Source organism: Falco naumanni, chromosome Z, assembly GCF_017639655.2.
Source record: "Falco naumanni isolate bFalNau1 chromosome Z, bFalNau1.pat, whole genome shotgun sequence".
Taxonomy (NCBI): domain Eukaryota; kingdom Metazoa; phylum Chordata; class Aves; order Falconiformes; family Falconidae; genus Falco; species Falco naumanni.
The window spans coordinates 38,428,670-38,450,606 of record NC_054080.1 but is presented as its reverse complement, the minus strand read 5'-3'; the positions used below and the strand labels follow the sequence as shown (position 1 = coordinate 38,450,606).

The 21,937-nt window shown below is 37.9% G+C and overlaps 1 protein-coding gene across 4 annotated transcripts in view; it reads right to left on the bottom strand.

Moving 5' to 3' along the window:
• The window catches only part of SHC3 (SHC adaptor protein 3), a 110,954-nt gene that overhangs the window by 50,191 nt on the left and 38,826 nt on the right, over positions 1-21,937 (bottom strand). For 2 of the 4 annotated variants that reach the window (XM_040580366.1, XM_040580365.1), the window contains exons 2-3: positions 16,436-16,523; positions 15,365-15,526 (exon numbers count right to left, since the gene is read on the bottom strand). In XM_040580366.1, coding sequence (XP_040436300.1) covers positions 15,365-15,514 — 150 coding nt within the window. In that variant the 5' untranslated portion in view covers positions 15,515-15,526; positions 16,436-16,523. Of the gene's footprint in view, positions 1-15,364; positions 16,192-16,435; positions 16,524-21,937 lie in introns of those variants that run through there. The other 2 variants (XM_040580367.1, XM_040580364.1) reach the window with 2 other exon arrangements.

Sequence of the window (21,937 nt, the reverse complement as noted above, 5' to 3'; positions counted from 1 at the left end):
TTTGACTGAGACATGCACCACAAACTACCTAACTCTGCTAATCAGCAGGTAAAGATCACAAAAAAGAGAAGACAGCTTATCATAACATACATTTGCTTCTTCATAAGGAGATCATAGCATAGTCATATGTATTTGACTAAACCACATAGAATCCTGCAGCAGTAAATTTATTAATTTTGTGAAGACAGTGGAATCTTACAAGCATTACAAATTCATGAAAACACTAAACTTCTATGTTGAGAGAAAAAGTGAGAAAAATACATTTTTCTGAAATACTTCAGGCACATCTGACAATACAAAATCCTTGCCAATACATAAAATAGCCCTCTGATTGGTGGCTGCTGGGTATTTCATAGTATCCACCTGCTAACAGAGGCAGTAATAAGTCATTGACAAAAACCTGTCTGAATAAATACAGTAACAATATAGTCCTTGCTATTTTTAAGATAAACTGGGTACAGGGTTATACCTAGAATTTGAAATACATAATTATCCTTTCAGCTACCCATACCAAAATGCCTTACTCTATGGTAAAGCACTTCCATGGAAGGCTGTATTGGCATGTGGCAGCAGGACCTTTCCTTCCACATCTTCAGGAGGAAAGGTAACTGCTTGGGATTTTTGCCGTCAGATCTTCTACACTTACTCAGTCAGTCTACACAAGGAGGACATAAAGCTTCCACACCAGTTTTGCAGCCTTTGAATTCGACATTGTGTGCAGAGCCCTGTACCAGGCTAGCTCATCAGATCTGTGTGGGAGGTAGAGAAGGTCTGGAGGTATGGCTCTGCATCCAGATTCTCATCCAGTTGTGAGAATCCTCTTTTTCATCGCGTTACCCCCAGCCCGGGTTCTCCACCCAGCGTGCAAGAGCCAACGCACACCCAGAACAGAGCAATTTTTTTGTTGCGTGTCTGCCCAGAGATGGGTGCTGGGTGGTAAATGCACAAAGCTAGCACACCTCTTAACACAAGGTAAAACATTTTATTCACTTTGAACATTTGTAAACAATTATGTTTAGTCATACTTAATTCTCACTGGTTCTTAAGGGCCTCATCTTCACCAAGTTCTGTGGGGAGGGGGCTTTCTCAGTAGCAGGCTTTCTTTGCTAGAAGGTGGATCTTCTAGTATGCTAATTAGGACAGTTCACATCTAGTGCCAGAAATTTTGGTCTCATTAACCATTTGGTTCTCCTTGAGCTTTTCTTGTTATTTATTAGCTTGACGTATTTATGGTGTCTATTCATTCTCCCAAGGCCATGTTTTGTTAACTGTTTGTAAGGATTAACTAACATCCTTTGTTTTTCAAATTCTTTCTTGTTACTTTTCCCCTCCTCATTTTATTTTTAAAGTAAATAATTCCTGTATCAATCTGAAACAGTGGCTTCTCATCCTGACCATAAGAAATGGCCCAGACATAGAAAACTGACATTCCTGAGCTCTTCTTCACCTAGATTTTCCCATTAGCAAGGCAAAATGAAAACGAAAGAAGGAAAGGAAATAAGGATAGCATCTTAAATAACAGTAGGGATGCACTGTATGTTACTAACAAACCCAGCAAGCTTCTTCAGGGGCTATCCTCTTAAGCAGTTACAATCACTTGCTAATAATGCTTAGTTTTTAACAACAGCTAATACTGACCAGTATTTACATCACTAACATAAGTTTGTGCAAAATTTTGTTTCCAACAGTAATGACACAAAATATGATGTTCTTATACAGCAGGTTGAAAAGCATAAATCCCCTCACCAGTTAACAGAAAGACTTTAAAACCTTTTCAAAACAGCTAAATGGTTCAGTTAATTGGGCTAAATATGGAGACAGCCTATGTTTTGAACTCACATTGAATAAAAAGATTGCTTTAGAAGGAGGGATACTCTGAAGACATCTCTGCACAGCAAGACTGAAGCTGTTGTGCATATACTATCAGTACAGCTGATGAAGTAGGATATGAGCTGATGTCATTAGCAGTTATGAGGCCTGAAGACTGTGGGAAGCTCCTAAGGCTGAATTTACACTTGAAATCTTTTAAATAAAGAGGTACTGCATTCATACTGAAAATGAGTATATATAAAGGGACTTCAAACATACGATGCTAGTCATTACATCACCTAATGATGTGGCTCAGCTACCTGACTGAGACATAGATCCCGGTGGGAGCTTGGTAAATCTTTCTGGACTCAATGGTCAGCTAGCCCAGTGGAGCACAACTAGTAGAACTAAAGGTAGCAATACAGGGAGATAATTCTTTGTATTACCAAAAAGTCAGCGTTTTCTGAAGACCTGCACTTTAATGTGCAATAAAGCTTTTTCTTTTGTGTTTATATTTTGGTTTTTTGCTAACCTTAACAGCTGCCCAATGCTAAGAATGCCAAACCTCAGGCAAACCTTTTCCTGGTAGGTGGAGAACAGCTGTACATTGTCATGCTATCACCACAGCAAAAATCCCACCCAAACTCCAGCACCACAGAAGTCTGCAGGACACGCTTTCACTGCAGGTGTTGCTGATAACACAAAGCACTCATCTGGCATAAGAGGCAGCCTTTGGCAAATACTGGCTACCATTGATAGCAGCACAGTGGGAAGGCCTTGCATGCACACAACCCTTCAGATTTATGTCAGTTTACTTAGATATTTTAAGCGGAAGGATGGAATGGAAGATTAGTTCTGTGACATTTCTAAAGTAGGGTGAGTTACAATATTAGAAAAAGCTGTGGGCAGAAGCAAGACTGGATATTCAGAGAGAAATAAATTTGTATGAGCAGTAGTCACAGAGCTTTAAGTCAGCTGCTAGAGATTTCAGTTTCTCTGGTAGTTAGGGATATAAATATTTGCCTTTAAATGTTCTGCTTAGCTAAAAAGAAACACTATATTGAGATCCTGCATAACATGAGTGTTATTCTCCCAGCCATGCCATAGTCTCCTGCCCTTCTGTCCCCTTGGGGCCAGACACATCTTCAGGACTACTGAAGATGCAGATCCTCAAGGGTGACCTGATGACTGTGCTCTACCAGCTTAAGCTGAGGGACCCACTCTCTACTGCCTTCCCATGCTTCCCCAGTATCTGCACAACACCACACCAGCTCAGGGTAGCAGCAATCCTGCATAAAAAACACACTGGCAGCCTTGTTCTGAATGAGGAAAAGACCTATATTTAGACATTGTCTGAATCTAACACCAAAAATCTATCATAAACATATGCTGCCATGAAAAACAGAAAGGCACTCTTCTGTGCTTTCATACTTTTGCAGTTGGTAATTTTTATACCAGTAAGTAATCATGTATAGAGCTTTACAGTGAATCAATATTTCCCCTAAAGGGTTTTTTCTCATTAAGGAATGCATGTTCTAATCCAGACAGAAAATGCTAAGTAATGATTGATTGAATGGAAATGGAACGGAAAATCTAAAAACAAGTCTTCTTCAGGGTTCAACTACAAATAAGCCTTGACCCTCCAGCTGTAAATTTATCATCACAAATTGCTCCATAAGACAAGTAAACCAACAAAGCTTCTGAACTAGTACAAACGATGATGGATATGATGTCAATTGCATTTGTCTTGGAAATGGGTGGTTTGCTTCTTCAAAAATGAGTGAGAGGAGAACAGAGTTCTCCCAGGAACTCCTCCAACTTTGGCCAGCATCTAGCTCTTTCCCATTTCTTCTGGGCTTCTGAAGTATAAAAATATTTCAGATATCCCTACACACGTGGACTTCAACAATTCTTAACCGGTGAATGTTAGCCTACTCTTTCAACAAGCTGCCTTATCCTATTTGAACACAAGGGTCAGGTGTGCATAACTAATAATAAAGGAGGCAAACTCATGTGTTTTCTGCATGAGATCAGTACCTCCCAGAAAGTACTTCTGTGATTTATACACTTTCATTTGTTAATTAACACATTATTTTTAATATTATTCAAGGCTATTTTGGCAACTTATAATGTTTACTGTGTATTGCTTCTCTATTTTATTCTTTGAACTGAATGCTCGGATTTTCAATAACAGGAATGGTGCTAAAACTATGCTATTAAACTGTTTTGGTAAAAGAGGTAACCTTCATAAGCTCTTGATTTAATTATCATAGTAGAGTTATAAAACATTTTCATAAGAGACTGCAGGGAAATAAGACTTTCTTTGTATACCTATGCCTTGATATATTTTGATTCACTGCACCAAACAGAAAGAGTGTTTGTTTAGCATCCAGAGTACAAAATAATAAAAAGAAAGGTCACGTTTTAAAATTTTCACTGCATGACTGTGAGTCACTGCATATTTGCTAGACATCTAACTTTAATCATGTAAATCCTTTTCCAGTAAATTTGCTGAAGATTTTCATATGTAAAGTCATAAGTAAAGCAAGACTGACTTCCAGAGGGATGCTGGAATCAACTATAAAACAAAGTGCCCATCATTGACTAATTAATACTGAAAGGCTGTGAAACTTTTTCATCTAAATAAATTCATCCTAAGTCTAACCCACTGCTAACAGAAAAAACAGCTTCTAAACAAAGGAAGGCAACTATATTGTTCTATTTCACATGCCTTTGTTGCACTGAGTTGCTTAAACGATAAAAAAGAATCAGTCTACCTTAACATGACAAAAAAAAAAAATTATATGCACCTACTTTTATTTTCTCTGTATTCTGTAAATGCATGTATTTTTTAATTATACACAGATCTTGAAACCCTATATATTGACTTCAAGTATGCACAAATGTACAGTGTTGCTGTTATTAAAAATGCTTATCAAGAGTCCTTAAGTCTAAAAATTGCTAATTTTTTATTATTTCTGAAATGCAATATATAAATGTTTATAAAAATATTAGTTTTGGCAGGTACCTGTATATATCTTTTAATAAACTGACAAATATGAATATATACAAAAAGAGATCAGGATTTTTCAACACTCAGAAAAAGCTAGGAATAGGTTATTCCTTTTTCTCCCACGGAGATCACAAAACCTGTAAAGACCTTCTTCAGCAGCTAGGGATTCCTATAAACAAAGATACCTTGGAGAAGATGAACACCTGTTGAATGCCTCCAAATCTAATTAACAATGAGGCACAGAGAAAGCGCAGCATTTGCAAAAGAGAACATACTCGTGCGCCACCAATATTAGGACAGAAGGTAGAACAATACTAAACAATACTTTCCATGTCTGTTAACACATTTCTGAAGTATGATGAAGATTTTACACAACTAAATATTATCACTTGCTGGGGAAAGGAGATATCTGAAGAAAAGCTGTGCAACAATGTGCAATATTTTCACTGTATTTCAGATTATAGTTTCCTTTTGTTGTTAGAATGTATTTTCACTTGACTTTAGTATAATACACTGTATTTTTTATTCTTTTCCTGTATAAGAGTTGCAGACAGGAGTAGCTGTATAAATCTCCACACAACATGAGAATATGGGGCATCTTACCAGCAGGAAAACAAAAAGTCTATCCCATAAACCTCTGCAAGAAAAGAAGAAACCATTCTATTTGGGACACATCTACAATTCTCACTACATATTAATAGCAGTTTTACATTTGTCCTCTGTGAAAGCATTCTGGCAGCATCTCACAGTCAAATCATACAGTAACGATTCAGAACACCTTAGGAAAAAAAAAAAAAAAAAGGAAAAGGATTCAGCTAGGGGAAGAATATATTTTATCTTACCTTGAAAAGCAATTACTTAAGTCAACTCTGAAGTCTTATTCTTGCTAGTAAGGGGATAGATACCACTGAGAAGAAAATTTTGCTTCTGACAATTTTCTAATCTCCATCTCAAATGGGATTGAAAACAACACGTCTCCAAAGAAAATACCTTTTCCTTATTTCTTACTCATATGTGAATGAATAAGATTGCCAACATCACACTCAAAAATATCCATGCAGTACAGATGCCAAATGGACTGGACTTCAGTAAGATGCCACAAAAATCCCATATCAGTAATTTTACAAGTACGGTATTTCTTACATTCTTATTTTACAGATGTGTGTTTTTGCACACAGAAACTCAGAAATGCTAGATCAAAAGTGCACACACTGGACAATGATTTATTCTATTATTCTAAATGTAATCACATTCTGCATTATGCCTCAATTTTCTGTATGTGCCAAAAGTTTTCTTTAACAAGGGCTACATTTTGAAAAAAACTTAGATCTATACTTTTCAGGTTTAATTTTGAAAATATATAACACTAGGTGAATGCAGTTATTGCAGTGTAATATTAATCAGCGTAAACCACTTAGAGTATGCACTGCAATACCACAGATTAATTGTTTCATTTCCACAGTGGCATACTTTAACTCAGTGAACACTTTCCAGACTGTTTTTCTTGCTACCTTGAATATACACTAAGATATATTTCCCTTTAAAGCACCATGCAGATTAGTTCAAGCAGCTTATGTTCTACATCAGAATTCCTTTAATATAAACATGCAAAATCTTATGCAGCCAAAATATTATGCTTCAGTAGTTGAAAATCATAATTAAACATTTGAAACCGTAATATGGACACTGTAAATATATCTATTTATTAAAGAATTTCTACTACTTCTGTCATTAACTAGAACTGCTTGATGAGGAGTATTATTAAAGCAAGACTCAGAAGATGGAAGATCTGACTGGTCCATTTCTACTATGCTCAACATAAACCTATGCTAAGTATCTGAAATGCTACAGGACTATGATTTTAAAATTGTACGTGTGGAAGTATGATTTAGAAAGGACCCTGCCACTGTTAAAACTGAAAATCTAAAACATACGAGGAAGAGGGAGTCATGAACACTACACATGCATCTGGTCTTCATCACAAGAGTCTGGCAATTAAATCACATTTTTTTCCTGAATCTTTATCAATCCTTAACTTTCTTATGCTTTATCTATAGTTACTGGAGTTCGCAGTAAGAGTGCCCATAAGGTGACCTCCAATGTGCAGAACAGAGCAATAAGGTGAGGGACATCCCAGGCTGGATTTAAATGATGAAAAAACCTCTAGAAGGACTTCTTGCAGCATAAAGTGCACAAAGAACCCCAGCAGAGCAGCTCCTGGGGGACTGGGGGCACCATCAGGCCCTAATGGCCCCAACCAGCCATGCCTGGGACCCCTCCTGCCACCCCTACCCAAAAGCTGCAAGGTCAGTGTCAGCGTGGGATGGGACCTACAGTTCCTAGCTTGTGCCCTCCTGCCGAGAAGCCCTGCTCTTTGAGCTCCTTGGCAGACATTAATATTTCCCAAGATAGGTTTTATATAATGTTTCTGTTAGTGCTCTCAGCTCATTTCATGACTATAAAATTATTTAGAAAAGTTTCAACATGACACAAAGATACACCTTCGACAATCAGCATTTTAAGTTTCCTCTTCCAGAACGGGCCTGCTTGATGTGCAGGCTGCAACTATTCATGTAACTATTGCTGTAACAAATAAATGGATGCATAACAGTCTCAAATCCAGGGGTCATCTACACTACATAATTAACTATTTTAAGTAGTCTCATTCTTGTTTCAACTTGAAAAGTCTACTGCACCTAACTCTGCAGGCTGTGCATCAATTCTACTTCTTCAGGTGCCTCTCACATAACTTACTACTCTTTCTGCCTATCACTGAGCAACCCAAATAGCAACTCGCAACAGTAATCTACAAATACTTTCATAAATACTGCTCACTTCAAGCTCACAACATATACCAGACTAAATCTCTAACATGAACAAAACGTATTCTGTATCTCACTGTATCCAGGGTATTCTTCACAATTCAGATCCTGCAAAACATCCATACATCATACAAACTTTGAGCTTATAAACAATTTATTGTTTTTTACAAAACATTTTTAGGTATGGATTTCATAGGTAATCTTTCTTTTGTGAGTCCCCTGTGGCACACACTGTGTGCTGAGTGACCTTCTTTGGCAACTGGTATAAAGTGCATCACAGAAGACCATGATTCAAAGGTAGCATCTGCTGATCTGGGCAAAAGCTGTCTTTCTGTCCCTTCAAAATTCCTACTCTAATTTCTGTCATGAATGTGCTCAGTTTGCAAACTGAAAATATACTTTCTGACCTGCCTATGCTGCCTACCCAGCTAGAGACCTTTTAAAGCAGCAGACCTTCACTCAGCAGCTTTACAGAGCAGTTGGGTCTGGTGGAAGAGCACTGCACTTCAGTGTTGTTTAACTATCACCTCTGTCAATAATTTTCTGGACACCCTCAAGAAAATTACTTAAATCCTCTACATCTTCATTTCCTCTTCAGTAAAATCAGAGGATTGATACTTCTCATTAAACAGTACTTTGTATCAGAGCTTGTAAACAAACATCACTTTGTAGTGTATGAGTATCTAGTAACAACAAACAGTCCCACAGGAGCTAGGTATTATTAATATTATTACTATTATTAATCCTACAGTAGACTTCATTGCCTTCTTAATGCTGCTGAAGTGCACTAAGAGAAACAGGTTCAATGCATCTGCCAGTGCAGCTTGATTTCATACCAGGCCCATGTAAAGCTCATTAACTCTGAAGGTTTTTGTCATGCCTGAGTGTTGTTGAGGGTAACAGCCATCCAGGAACAGGACCATACTAGGGACTGCCTTCACAGTTTCTGTCTCTGACCCAAGAAAAGGCTTTTGGTAGATTGAAAACACTTGGCTGATATGTTTTTACAGTTTATTATGGTGCTTGCAGTGCAGATTCACACTTGTTTACTTCCTTTCAGAAGACTCCGCACAGTTTATCCATCTAACCTTTTCTCTTCATTCCTGCTCAGACTTTTGGGGGGAAAAAAAAAAACAAAAAAAACCACAAATAAAAATGAATGACACTGTAGCATCTGCACTCAACATGTGGCGACAAAAGATGGCCCCTACATTTGGTGGCAAAAGCAGTGTTTCTTAAACATTCTAATTCCTTGGGAAGTTACGGGTACTCTTAAAATGTCCTGTGGTTAACTAAAGTAGCTTGTCTATAAGAAAAGAGGGCAATTCTGTTTCTGATAACTACTTCATCAGAGGCACGCAGTGTCAAACGTCAGTCAGGGTGCTATTGTCCAGAGACATGCACCCCCTTGTACGATTGTTATGCTATTAAGAGCCAAAAATGTGAATTAAGGCATGTTAGTACAACATGTCCAGATGGAAATGGTGTTGAGCAAGTTAAGACAGTATCTTCAGATAAAATATCCTTCTTTCAGTCTTGTCCTTATTATTTAAGGTATTCTTCAATTCCTGTCTTTAATTTGAAGATTTGTTCTGAGATAACAAGAAAGACAAAAATCCCTGTATCAGCAGATATAATGTGATGGTGCTGCGGAAATAAGGCCTAGACAGCTTCTTCTGATCACCTCGTATTATTTCCTTTGCATCTCCCTACACCCTATTTATTTTCACCTTTCATCTTTTTGCTTGCCATTCCTGCCTGATTTCAAAGGGCTTTTTTTAGTCTTTAAACTTCTAGCTGTGACTTGGATTGTCCGAGTCCGCATTCTGAGACTGAAATCTCTCCTGGCCCCATGAAAGCTTATTTGAAAAATCTAGGGAAATATTTATCACTTACTAAGCAAACACTCCAGATTACCCATATTGAATTGCACCCAATCCCACTCTAAAATAAATGATGACTGGAAATGTGGTGGCACCAAGCCCCATCATTATTCCCATCACAACTCAGAAGGACAGGTCTCAGACCTGCCTGGAGCAGCCAAAGGTAGAGCTGCAGCACATTTCATCATAAATATATAGAATCAAATGAAATATGAATATCACATGACTACGTAGAACTGTAGAGTCCCTTCTTCCTCTGTGACTATGGAATTTGTTTCATTGCTTAGGGGACTAAATCACCCTGAGGGAGTGTGAGTAGCTGGGAAGGCTGGCTGTCTCTGGTACTATCGCAGGGCAGATCTGCATTTTATTCCCATTGCAAGCAACAAGAAATTTAATGTTGATACGTTGTGCACTTCAACTTTCTTCTACAAAATGAAGCCAGGCTGCAGCACAAGTATAGCTAGTGTGTTAGTGGAGGCAAGGTTCTTCAATGGGTTGCGTGGTTAGTGGACAAAGGAGTGTCCCATCACTGGGACAAAAAAGTGCCTTACCCAGCAGCAAAGGCAGACATGAGTTTTCCCTGAGGAACTCAGTACCTCCATGTTTTCTTTATGTTTGTAGCAGCAGATATTTACATTGGGCACACAGCATTCTTACTGTGACCATTATTTGAAGACAAGAAACCAACAATCCAATTTCCAAGAAAAAACAGAGAAGGAATTCTGGCTGAATGCAGCTTTACCTCCTATACCAACCAGTTAAACTTATCTGTGGATTTTAAACCTTAAAATTTTAAATATCTAGTAGGACGGTATAATTTTTGCTTTAAACAAATACAGTTCTGACTTCAACTAGCCAAAATAACATTACCAGTGCCCAAACTGTGTCACTCATGAAATAACCCTAGTTGTGGAATGATGCCAAAGCTTCCAAGGCATTCTGCAAACACTACAAATGTACTGCAGAACAGACATTCATGTTGAGAGTTGAATCCTTCAGCACCGAAATCATTATGTGCTTTGCTTTATATTAAAGGTGTGCAAATGTACAGTAATAGTAGTTGATTCATAAAATTGGACTAATATTATAATTAAAGACTCTACTGTATGATTTCTGCTCATAGGATCTGATTTAATTTCTGTGAGAAATGCTCTTTTTGTATCAGTGGGCTGTAGAACAGACCCACAGCGTTTCAGATTCATGGAGTTCAAAACACAGATTTTCAACAGTTCAACAGGCATCAACATAATCCTTTCATAGCTCAAATAACAGTGGAAGAAAATACGAAGGATACTAACTGATTGCAAAGGAATATGGCATACTAGGAGGGATTAATTGCTAAAACCAATGCTGTCTTTGTCACTTACTTCTTTCTCCCCTAACCTGCATGCATGCAGCGTTAAAATCCAGGGTGCTAAGCCAGTTTTGTAAGTCTTTTCGCTCTGGCTAACACTGGGTACCTGGGTTAAGGACAGCAGACTGAACTAAAGGGTTAGTATTCAGACCTATTATCACCATACGGCTGCAACACAGAACCCACTCCTTAAAGATGTAAACCTCATTACAACCAGGATGCTCTGGGACTGTGTTCCTTATTATTAGAATCACATGCATGAAATCATACTGAGTATGTTTTTACTCAGGCCATGTCAAACTATCAGTGAATAACTATTAACACTACTGCAACTTAACTGATAGAAGCAGAATTTTAAATCTGATTTTAAAAAAAACCACCAAACAAAAAAACCTTGCACAAATTTTTCTGTAACAAAGGAAGATAAATTTGACATCATCCAAAAAGAGAAACTAAAAAGCCATGCTGTAACATTAATATTATATTAATTTTTTTCAAAAAAAAAAGGTAGATAAGTTTTAATTTATGTCTACTTAAAGGGGTAAGAAGGAAGCAATAAACCCTCTTCCTCTTTTCTTACTGGATACACTGGATACCTTTCATACAGGTAGGCAAAGAGTACCACCAGAAACCCCAAAGCATTGGTATTTTGCTCCTACTTTAAACAAGCAGCAAATCAATTCCAGTTAGAACAGAAAGAAAAAAATAGAAACATTCCTCCAAAGAGCCCTGAAGTCTTCTAGGGGAAGCGTATGTTGTATCTTCTACTATGTGAGCTGTGATTAAGGCTGTGCTTCACTGTCTGGGTTAGTCACTAAAGAGAAAAGTAATTTTGTAAATTCTATGTCTGCTTGCAGAGATCTGCTAATATCACAGCTGCCCTGCATATATGCTGAAAGGAATACTATAGTACAGAATAAAAGCATGCAATAAGAGCATGCAACACAGCAATCCAGTTCTTCCTTAAGCACATACTTAACTTCCAGCATATAGGAGTAGCCTCGGCTATTTCGACTAGAATGTTCCCGTAAACAGTGTCATGCAGAAATGTTTGCCTAGCTGAAGCCTTTACTTGGTAATGTGCTTGAACAGCTTCACAAAAGATGTTTATTTTCCTCATCAGATATAAATTGTTGCTATCCCCTCCCAAGACATTAAAGTGTTAAAATGTTAAATAATTGTAGTTATGATTAAACTCTTTAGATACTTTGCTGTAACATTAAAAATATGCTTTTCACTGAAATATTACTCGCCCTGCTTCTTTTAGATGAAATTCTTTCCCCTTCCTTTCTTTCAGATACTATCTTTATAACTGTTTTTTAACAGATACAAAGACAGCTCATCAACACTTGTTACAAAGCCCTGCATGAGTTACCTAAAGACAAACATGCATTTGCCTCTTGACTGTTGATTGTGCTCTTAATTAAATGTAACAAAACCCAAAACATCTATGGCATTACCTAATTAACTCATCAGTAGACATTTATCATTGGAAAGAAGCAGATTTCATTAAACCACTTAACTACTGTTACGTTACACATTTTACACTTCTTTATTATAGGTATTTGTTTTTCTGACAAAATGAACATTTATAATCAGTCCATATAGTCATCAGTCCCACTCTGGGGAAAAACACTGAGCTCTTCAATGACTTTCATCACAGCAAACTCTTTCATTTTTTTTCATTAATCCATAATTTGTTAAACTGTTCGCATTAGTGTTAAGTAAAATAACAGTTACCTCACCACTTTGTGTCCCCTAATATGACTACAGTAATTGTCTTACTTGTTACAAAAATACGGGTTTGTTTTTGTGAAAATTTTCCCATTAAAATAATGTATAAAAACACAATATGAAATCCACAGGGAGAAAAAAAATACAGAACGTGGCAGTACTTTTATGGCTGAAAACAATTCCATTGCAGCAGACCATGAAGATGAGAACACAGTTCCTATTTACCATAGTCCTACACCCATTTGTAAGCATTAGAATTAACTGCCCATGTAAAAAATGGGTAATATGTGAAAATGTGGGGACAGCAATAAAGTAGCAGATTTGTCATACATTGCACATACGAACTTTGTGTCTCTTACTTCAGAATATTCCAATGTGAATTATCAAACTGCTCAGTAGTTACAATTTACCCTATCCCATAGATAATTTTCATGTTTTAGATGTGTATTAATGAGAAAATAGTAACCCAGTGCACATCTACACACAAAATGATAAAAGATTTGCTGGTTAACAACAAATTAATTTTTGTCTCATTTAACTAATGGCATATGGAATTTTCTGCAAGGCATATGGTACTAATTAAACATGGTACGAGTCCCCCAGATAGTCCATATAGCCATGAGGTATCCAAGGAATGTTTCCCTTCAGTGTACATTATCTGTGTATTGATTTGATGGTCTGAACGCATAAAAGCCCTGGGAACTAACAATGTTTAATGATGTGGGAACTGCACTTCTATTCTTATCTATGTGAATGCTGCAGTTGCTGAGGAAAATTCTGAGACACTTAATGAACAGACAAACTATGAACTAACCAGGACCACTTTATTTTCATTCATTCATTAACCACTGATTTTTATATTTATTTTTAATCTTTGTTTTTACATTTAGTGCCATGTTCTGTGACTCCACATGACAGAGAGCGTGAAGGTAAAGGTGTAACACTATTTTTCTAATACAAGCAATAATCTAGATTCCATACATTTTAATGACATTAACAAACACCTAAAATATAAGTTGTATGCTGCTTACGATTTATTCTGAAAATTCTAATAAACAATGTGTATACATACACTTTCATGTATTTGACACCAGCTGCACTGATTACAATACTTGTTCTACTATCTGTGTTAGATATGGGTTAATTATTAACTTTAACTCTAAGTCCACTTGTATATAATTTTAATTCTCTTTTCAATTCAAGGATATCAGCTTCCTCTGGCATACAGAAGGTCAACCACTGAAAAAATTAAGAAAATGAATACAGTGTTTGTTCTGCTTCATAATGATAGCTTCAGGTAAAACAAACAGCAGCAGTGAATTCTCACAGTCATTATCTGCCTACTTGCAGCATCATATGCAAACTAAAAAATAAAATATTTGAGTTCCCTGAGCTAATGGGGACATGGTAAATGACCTTCATTAACCAGAATATTTCTGTGCAGAAGAACAACAGGGTCTCAGCACCACTATACATAGCATCAGTGGGGTTTTTTTTATTGAGACACTTCTCAAACAGTAACAGATCAGCAGTTTATGTTCTGAAAGGTAGCACTGACTTTTTTTGTAGTTCCAGTAAATTTCAGATTAGTAAAAAAAGACAGTACAATTTCAATAGTGCTCTGAATTAGCCAACTTACTCAGTCTACCATCACTTGCAAAATGTACCATCACCACTACAAGAAAGAAATGAAAACTGCTTCCTAGTGCTCCAGCTGTTAAATATGCACTGTCCTTTTGATGAGACTTGAAAAAAACTGGCAAGAGTTAAGGAACAAGGCTGTCACTCAGTTTTAAAACATCCTGATATAAAGTCATACTGCGACTTTTATACTCAAAATAAATCGAGACTAAAAATAGACTTGTAATCTTATTAATAGTCTCCTACAAAACAGTTTAACACTTAAGGTACAAAAATCACTCAGCAAATAAAACACTGTGATTGAAGAACAAATTCTGGACAATAATGTTATTTTTACATTTTCTGCACACTGTGCTGGAAGGTGTAACCAGAACCTTACCCAACTACAAAAACACTGCACATACTCTTCTCTCAAAGGCTCTAATTTAACAGATTATTTCAAAATACTTTCAAAGCATATGGAAATATTACCCTGTAAACTTAGGATATTCTTCTCTTGACATGCTCTATCAATGAACTGAAAAGAGCAATAACATTTGAGGTGGCTGAATTCTCGTTATGTAAAACAAGCTGCATTTTCCTGTTCTACCCACAACAGTATTTCTATTTGTGGAACACAGTAAGAATTGCGCTCTGTGCCTTACTGCTTTAAGATTTCAAATACAATTTTGCTTTAAAAACACACATGTCCTTAGAGGTATTTTCAAACTGAAATATCATGCAAGATTAACAGTTCTTCACATATCAAGGAGACTTTCTTTCCTCCTATGTATTGCACCAGACATACTGAAACCTATCCAAGATATATACAGTATGCCAGATTACAATGAAAACCTAAATTCAGCTAAACCCAGCTTTTATCTTAGGAACAGTATTTTTACACAGTGTACAACATTACCTGACAAAGAACCTATCTGCAGGTTTGCTCTAATTTAACAAAGTAACCAAGCTTGCCAGCCCTGCCCTCCTGCATTTATATACCATGCACTATGCACAAAAAAAAGAATATACAAATAGAGATCCTTTCAGCCTGTCTAGTCTGTCACCAAAACCAGCAGAAAATTTTTCATTGATAAAAACAGAGAATGGAATAAATCAGACCAACCTTCACAATGTACGTCACACCAGGTCCCAGGATCTTCTCACTCGAGTGCAGCCATCCTTGAGAGGGTTTATTGACAAAGCTGCTACTTTGATTCCAGTCTTCACCTCCCGGGTGCGTTTCATCTGACCGTGTTTTTTTCCCCATACTCATCTTGCTCACGTCCTGCTGAGAACACGAAGTGGCAGAGACAAGGTTACATGTGTTGTCTGAAGCCCCTGCTGCTGAGCTAGAAGCACTCGAGCTTCCCTGCAACCTGGAGACAGCAAGTTCCTTTACTGCAGAGGAGAGGTTTTTGATACCCAAAAGGCTGCCTGTGTTAGAGAGTTTCAAGTGGGACACTTTATGGATGAGGTTACATAGGGTGGTGGGTCCATCTTCTTGGTCCTTGCGGGGAACCTCTGGTGAGACCAGGTACGAAGATGCTGTTGAAGTCGTAGCAACTGCTGAGACCTTGCTGTTCATGGACAAATTGTGAATAAGATCATCAACTGATGTCACTGAATCATTCCTGAAGCGGTTATACTTGGTACGTTGAAGCATGCCCTTCTATCTGGTTTCCTGCATATGTTCTGGCAAATCTGATGCCAACACAGGAGATGTCTGTGCTAACATAGCAGGCGATTCATAACAACACAGACGGATAACAAGATTTTGGGGTAAAAAAGAGTATAAGGAAGAACAAGAAAAAATATATTTTTAAGAAATTTCTGATGGTTCCCCGTTAAGGTTGGGTGAAGTAACAGTTTTCTGTGACAGAGATCCCAGTCCTGCTTAGAGCTGCCAACTCGCTCACAGCAAAAGCATGACTCACACAAATGAGAAGGACCCTTTTCAACAAAAGGCTCAGTGAACACTGCAAATCACTTCCTGTAGCAAAAAAAAAAAAAAAAAAAAAAAAAAAGAAAAAGAAAAAAAAAAACCATCCACCCACTTAGAGCATGCTAGCACCAATCAATTCTCAAATTTCCTTTTCCTATCTTCTCAAACAGGTATTTCCTTCCAACCTTTAATTCCTCCTCCCCACCCCACCCCACCCCCTCCCCCCACCCTTTTGGTACCAAAGGCAATTACCTTTAAAACTGAATTAACAGCCTTTATGAAACACCACCACACTTCATTCTTCTGTTTAAATGTTCTTCCACCTCACATATTTGGGAATCTATAAAGAAGTCACAATTAGATAGCAAATACCTGGATAATTACACATATATACACCTCCCCCTGCCCACCCCCCACACCCCCTCCAGCAAAACACAGGCACCTTAAAGGTTTTCAGAACAGATGACAGAACTAAGGAATATACACATTTTCTTCCACAGAAGCAGCCTAACAGACTTTACTAGTGCCTTTGTGTCAATGCTGTCTCTTACAGAAACTGTTACATTCAATTTTTGATATACAGAGAAATCCTTCTCCCCTGTTACTCTACAACAACCTTCTATTTTAATGCAGGAATTACATTAAGTACCTATGTGTAAAGAAAAGTATTTTTCTGATGCCCAACAACAGGCTTAACAGATGTTTTTTCTTTCACCACTGATACTCACTCTGAAGAAAAACAAGAATAATACCCTCAATTCACTGGAATGTTTTATTTAATACTGAAAACCTGAAAAAAACCTAAAAGAATATTCAAAAGTCCAGGCAGCAGCAAACTGACATCCTGCAGTGAAAAATAAAAAAAAAATGCACCAGATCTTACTAAACATAAATGTAAGCCACAAACACTTGATCCGAGAAGTAGCAAAACATGCAGAAAACAGATATTTCATTTCTCCTACATTTTTTTTTAAATACAAAATGTGTACAGCATTGTGATACACAATGCCCATCACAAGCCATATGGCTCTTTTCTAGAAATTGATCTTCCTTGCAAAACATCTTTTGGATGTAGGACAATATACTGCATTATAAACAAAATCAGACCAGAGAAGTTGTATAGTGCAGTTATTTTTCTAAACAAATCACTAACTGCAGCACAATTTAAAGGAAAAATCCGATGGAATTCCTTCCCTCTCCCATGACTAAAGGCTGCAGTATACAAAGTGCAAATACAGTGAAACAACCAGCTCAAATACAGGTATTTAATTAGTATATTCGTGACACATTAAATTAAGTCAGCACCTCTTATCCCAGCAGTGATGAGTAATGGCAATATCCTAGTCAGTGTAAAAGCAGGTTTCTAGTGATCTGCAGAATAGCCTTTCATCACCACACTGCGAACTTGCTATAGCATCCACAGAGCATTCATTCCTCTCTTCATCCTCCTAGCATAGCAACAGCAAATATACACACGATAGCCTATTTTTATGTGTCTCTACTGCCCAGAAAACCCTATTGTTCCCAAACGGCTCTCTTCATTAGAAGCGGCTAGCGAAACTGCAAAATGTGAATGAGATTCTGTGTGTGTGAATGAAAGGGCTGGCTAGCATCCCCACATTTCTGTGAATGAAGCGAGGCCTCGCAGCCTCTGCCAGGCAATCCCTTGGGTGCTCACCAGCCCAGCCAATACCAGCCAGCTTTGATGACTCATTCAGCAAAGCCTTGCTAAATAGTGGAAGATCCCATTTCGAGCACAGGCGGCACCTTTTTTGCAGCAGCACCAGAAAATGAAGCCCGCGTCTGAGCAGAAGGGGGCGGATTGCAAAGCCCCTGTGGAAGAGCAGGTGTCGCTGGAGAAATGCATGGGGCGTCCTCAGGGGCGGCAGGTGAGGAAAACCGGGGAGTCAGGTCTGGGTATCTCCCTGACGTGTTCATTCAGCCGGTTCATTTACATCCAGGATGGGAACATGAATGTGCACATTTTGTTTGATGTTCAATTGCTCTCTCTGTGCACCAGCAGATTCACAGATTTTACAGGTTTGACTCCAGAGACCCCCGATACAAAAAAACCCAAAAAACAAAGAGACCAACCACAAAAAAAAAAGCCAAAAACCCTCCAAAAACACCAAAGAAACAAAACCCCACAAAGCACTGCTTGAAAAAAAAAATGCATATACTTACTTACTCTATTAGCAGAGTAGATATTTAAAAGCAATATGATCATCTGAAAGAGAGGCAGATGGAAAGCTACAAGATAAAAGCTTCCCAGAGCACTGCAAAAGGACTAATTTCTGACACGGCTTTACTGGACACAGAAACCCTACCAAGATATCCAGTGGATGTTGAGGTCTCCTGGAAATCTGACATCAGACACTGAAAAGGAGTAGCAGCCACTGAATTACCCACTGCTTGAAACCTGGTGCTCATTTCAGTGTTTGACTGGGAACTGGTCTTTACGAATCTGGCCCTAAACTGGGAGAACTGAACATTTTAAAACCTTGCCTTTTATAGTTCTTGGGACTAGAAAAAGTAGATGATTTTGCCCTACAGGCAGCAGGTTCAAAGCCAGCTCCAGGAAATAATGAAAGAAATTAGGGGACTTTGTAATAGGCAGAAACTGGACTTAAAATTAGGATTCTAGCTATTCTAGGGAATTCTAGCTATTCCCAGAGCATTTTAGTGTCTCTGGCACTTCCAACATGCCTGTAGCTCACACACTGACTATACGATGCCAACCTTAAACAAGCTTGTAACTACTATTATTATAGCACTACTGACATTCAAACCGCCGTATCTCTCTAATCTCTCTATCTGCACCTATGCTAGGTCAGCTAGTAAAGTGGATCCAACTTGAAAATTAGCCTTTTGCTTTTCTTTCCGCAGGGATATGAGCCAGACACTGCCACCATAAGTAACAAACGTCCGCCAAACAATGAGTTCGTTGTTGCCTCTAATAAAATGGCAGGTGGAAATCCAATGTTGATAAATGCAAAATAATGCATAATCCTAGCAATACACGCACAGTGAGGGGTTGTACACTTCCTCTAAGCACAGTTTTTCTTATGAACTACTGGTGATTTTGGCGTCTCTAGCCATTCACTCTTTTCCAGATTTTTGCTCCGTTGTTTTTTCAGTTCTCTTTTATCATGGATCCTCCTCTGACCCTGACACAGTCTATGTCTCATGTGACTGTTTCTCCTTTTCTCCCTCCAAGCAGCTCTCAGGGGCTTATCCTTGGTGCCACCTGTGTCTCCTTCTGTATCTTTACCTTTGCAGCATGTATTTCAGAACCAAGTAAGTTCTATTAACAGCAAAGGGTAGGGGGAAAAAAAAGATACTGGGGGGGGGGGGGGGGGGGGGGGGGCAAGATTAGAGGGAGGAAAGGGGAGAAATGACACTTTTGTTTCCATTGTCAGGATTCAGTTTAAAAGGATTTAAATTGCTGCACATGCAAAGGTAGGAGACATTCTCAATACACAACCTAAATCAGGTGAGATGATGTGACCACCATCAAGAGGAAATGACGGCAATGCAACTGCTGCATTCCATGGCCTGTAATAGGAAACTCTCCCACATGCAAAAAAGATGACTTTTAGTGACCTATGTTTAGAGAAGTATTAACTATATAATCAGGAGCAGTAAAAATATCTAGTTCCAGTAACACAGTGTGGTTAAATATGTACTCTATACAAACAAGTGCTACAAACTGTCAAAATTCAGCTGAAAGGCTATTTGCATTTCCACAGCTTCTGCCCAGTGGTAGTAAAATTCCTTGTGGACTAAAGAGAATTTAAAAAAAAAAAAGACAGGCTGAGAGAGGCATTGTTCAGCCTGGAGAAGAGAAGGCTCTGAGGAGACCTTATAGGAGCCTTCCAGTACCTAAAGGGGGCCTACAGGAAAGCTGGAGTGGGACTTTTTACATGGGCATGTCATGATAGGACAAGGGGGAGTAGTTTTAAGCTAAAAGAGGATAAACTTAGATTAGATATTAGGAGCGAATTCTTCACTATGAGGGTGGTGAGACACAGGAAGAGGTTGGCCAGAGAAGCTGTGGATGCCCCATCCCTGGAAGCGTTCAAGACCAGGCTGGATGGGGCTTTAAGTAACCTGGTCTGGTGGAAGGTGTCCCTGCTCATGGCAGGGGGGTTGGAACTAGATGACCTTTAAGGTCTCTTCCAGCCCAAACCATTCTATGATTTTAAAATGAGCATATTTTAATTTTAAATATAAATATTATATTTGAATTATTTTATTATTATTACTATTATTATTTATAATATATACTTATATATAATTATTATAATATATAAATAAATATATTTAAAAATCATTAAAAGACAATGACTTTGGGGAAAAAAATTCAAACTGAATTTGGGTTAGCTAATTTATAAGAAACAGTGAATATGTCAGACAAACTTAAATACAGATGTTGGTATCAGTTTTAATTTTAGCACACAAAAAGTAGCCACAGCATTGTCTAAACTCCCAAATTCTTGAACTCTGATTTAGTGCTGAAATCTGATTTAGTGGTTAACTATCTGTTAAACAAATATGTACACACAGTCTGGGTCAAGCTGACCCTCTAGAGTTGTCAAGAATGATGAATGAAGGGACTTCTAATCAAGGGAGTCAGCCTTGGGAAAGACAAAACAAAGAACATCCTATGTTCAAGATGCAAGCCATATGTACTTAGACTATCTTGTTCATACTAAACTCTGGTTAGTCAGCTCTTACCGTCTTTAGCCTTGCCCTAGAAGTGAGCTACCTTCATTATGCTACTAAAATCACACCCCCCAAGGGAAAGACCTAGGCTCACTAAAAGACCCTTCCACAGAGAGCGTGTGTAGTAGTGAAATAAGTTAGGTAATGCATATGCAATTGTATAGCAAATCTTCTATACGGATCTGCCCTCTGGGTAGGGAAAGTGTGATAAGATTTTTTATATAACGTTTGTAGCTTTGTACTGCAGTATGCTAGCTTTGTTTGCTAGCATCCAGACTTGTGCAACTCTGTAATAAAACAGTATCTCGCCTCAGTGCAGAAGATTGGCTTACTGCACACTGGGAACAGACTTGCATTTCAGAGCAACAATAGGGCCATCGTAGTTGACACTCCTGTTTACAATAAGCCCTAAACAATTAATGCCACTATAATGCAGTAAACCATCAGGAAATAGGATGCTATTCCTCACATTGTAATATGATGGACATAAGTGTTAATGCTCTGCTTTAGTAAATTCTCTTGTAGGATCTTTAATATCACAAATGGTCAATTCCTATAATAATAATAATAATAATAATAGCTTTTCAATAGTACAAAGGCTTCTAATATCCTGTGGGGACACTTCTTCTCTTAATTAATTGACAAGGGAAAATACCAGCTTTCTTCGCATGAGCTAGATATATACCAGCAATCTTTTATCCATGCATTAATCAGCTTAATCCAGCTTTATTTATGCGATACCTCAGACGATGTAGTTACAGACAAGCAAGATAACATCACGACAAGCTAAAAAGCATTATGATCTAACCTCCTTATGAAGGTGTGTAGCTATTTCAATAAAAAAATATTTCTAAATAATTTATCTATTCTGTTTGTACATACTTAATACATCATACTCTGTCTACCTCTGTGTCTCTGATACTTCTGCACACAGAGCTCAGTTACATGCTCCTGTGATTTCAAGAGAGACTCACTGCATAACTGACAGAAATATTGAAAGACACTGAGGTTTCCATCAGTGTCATTAAA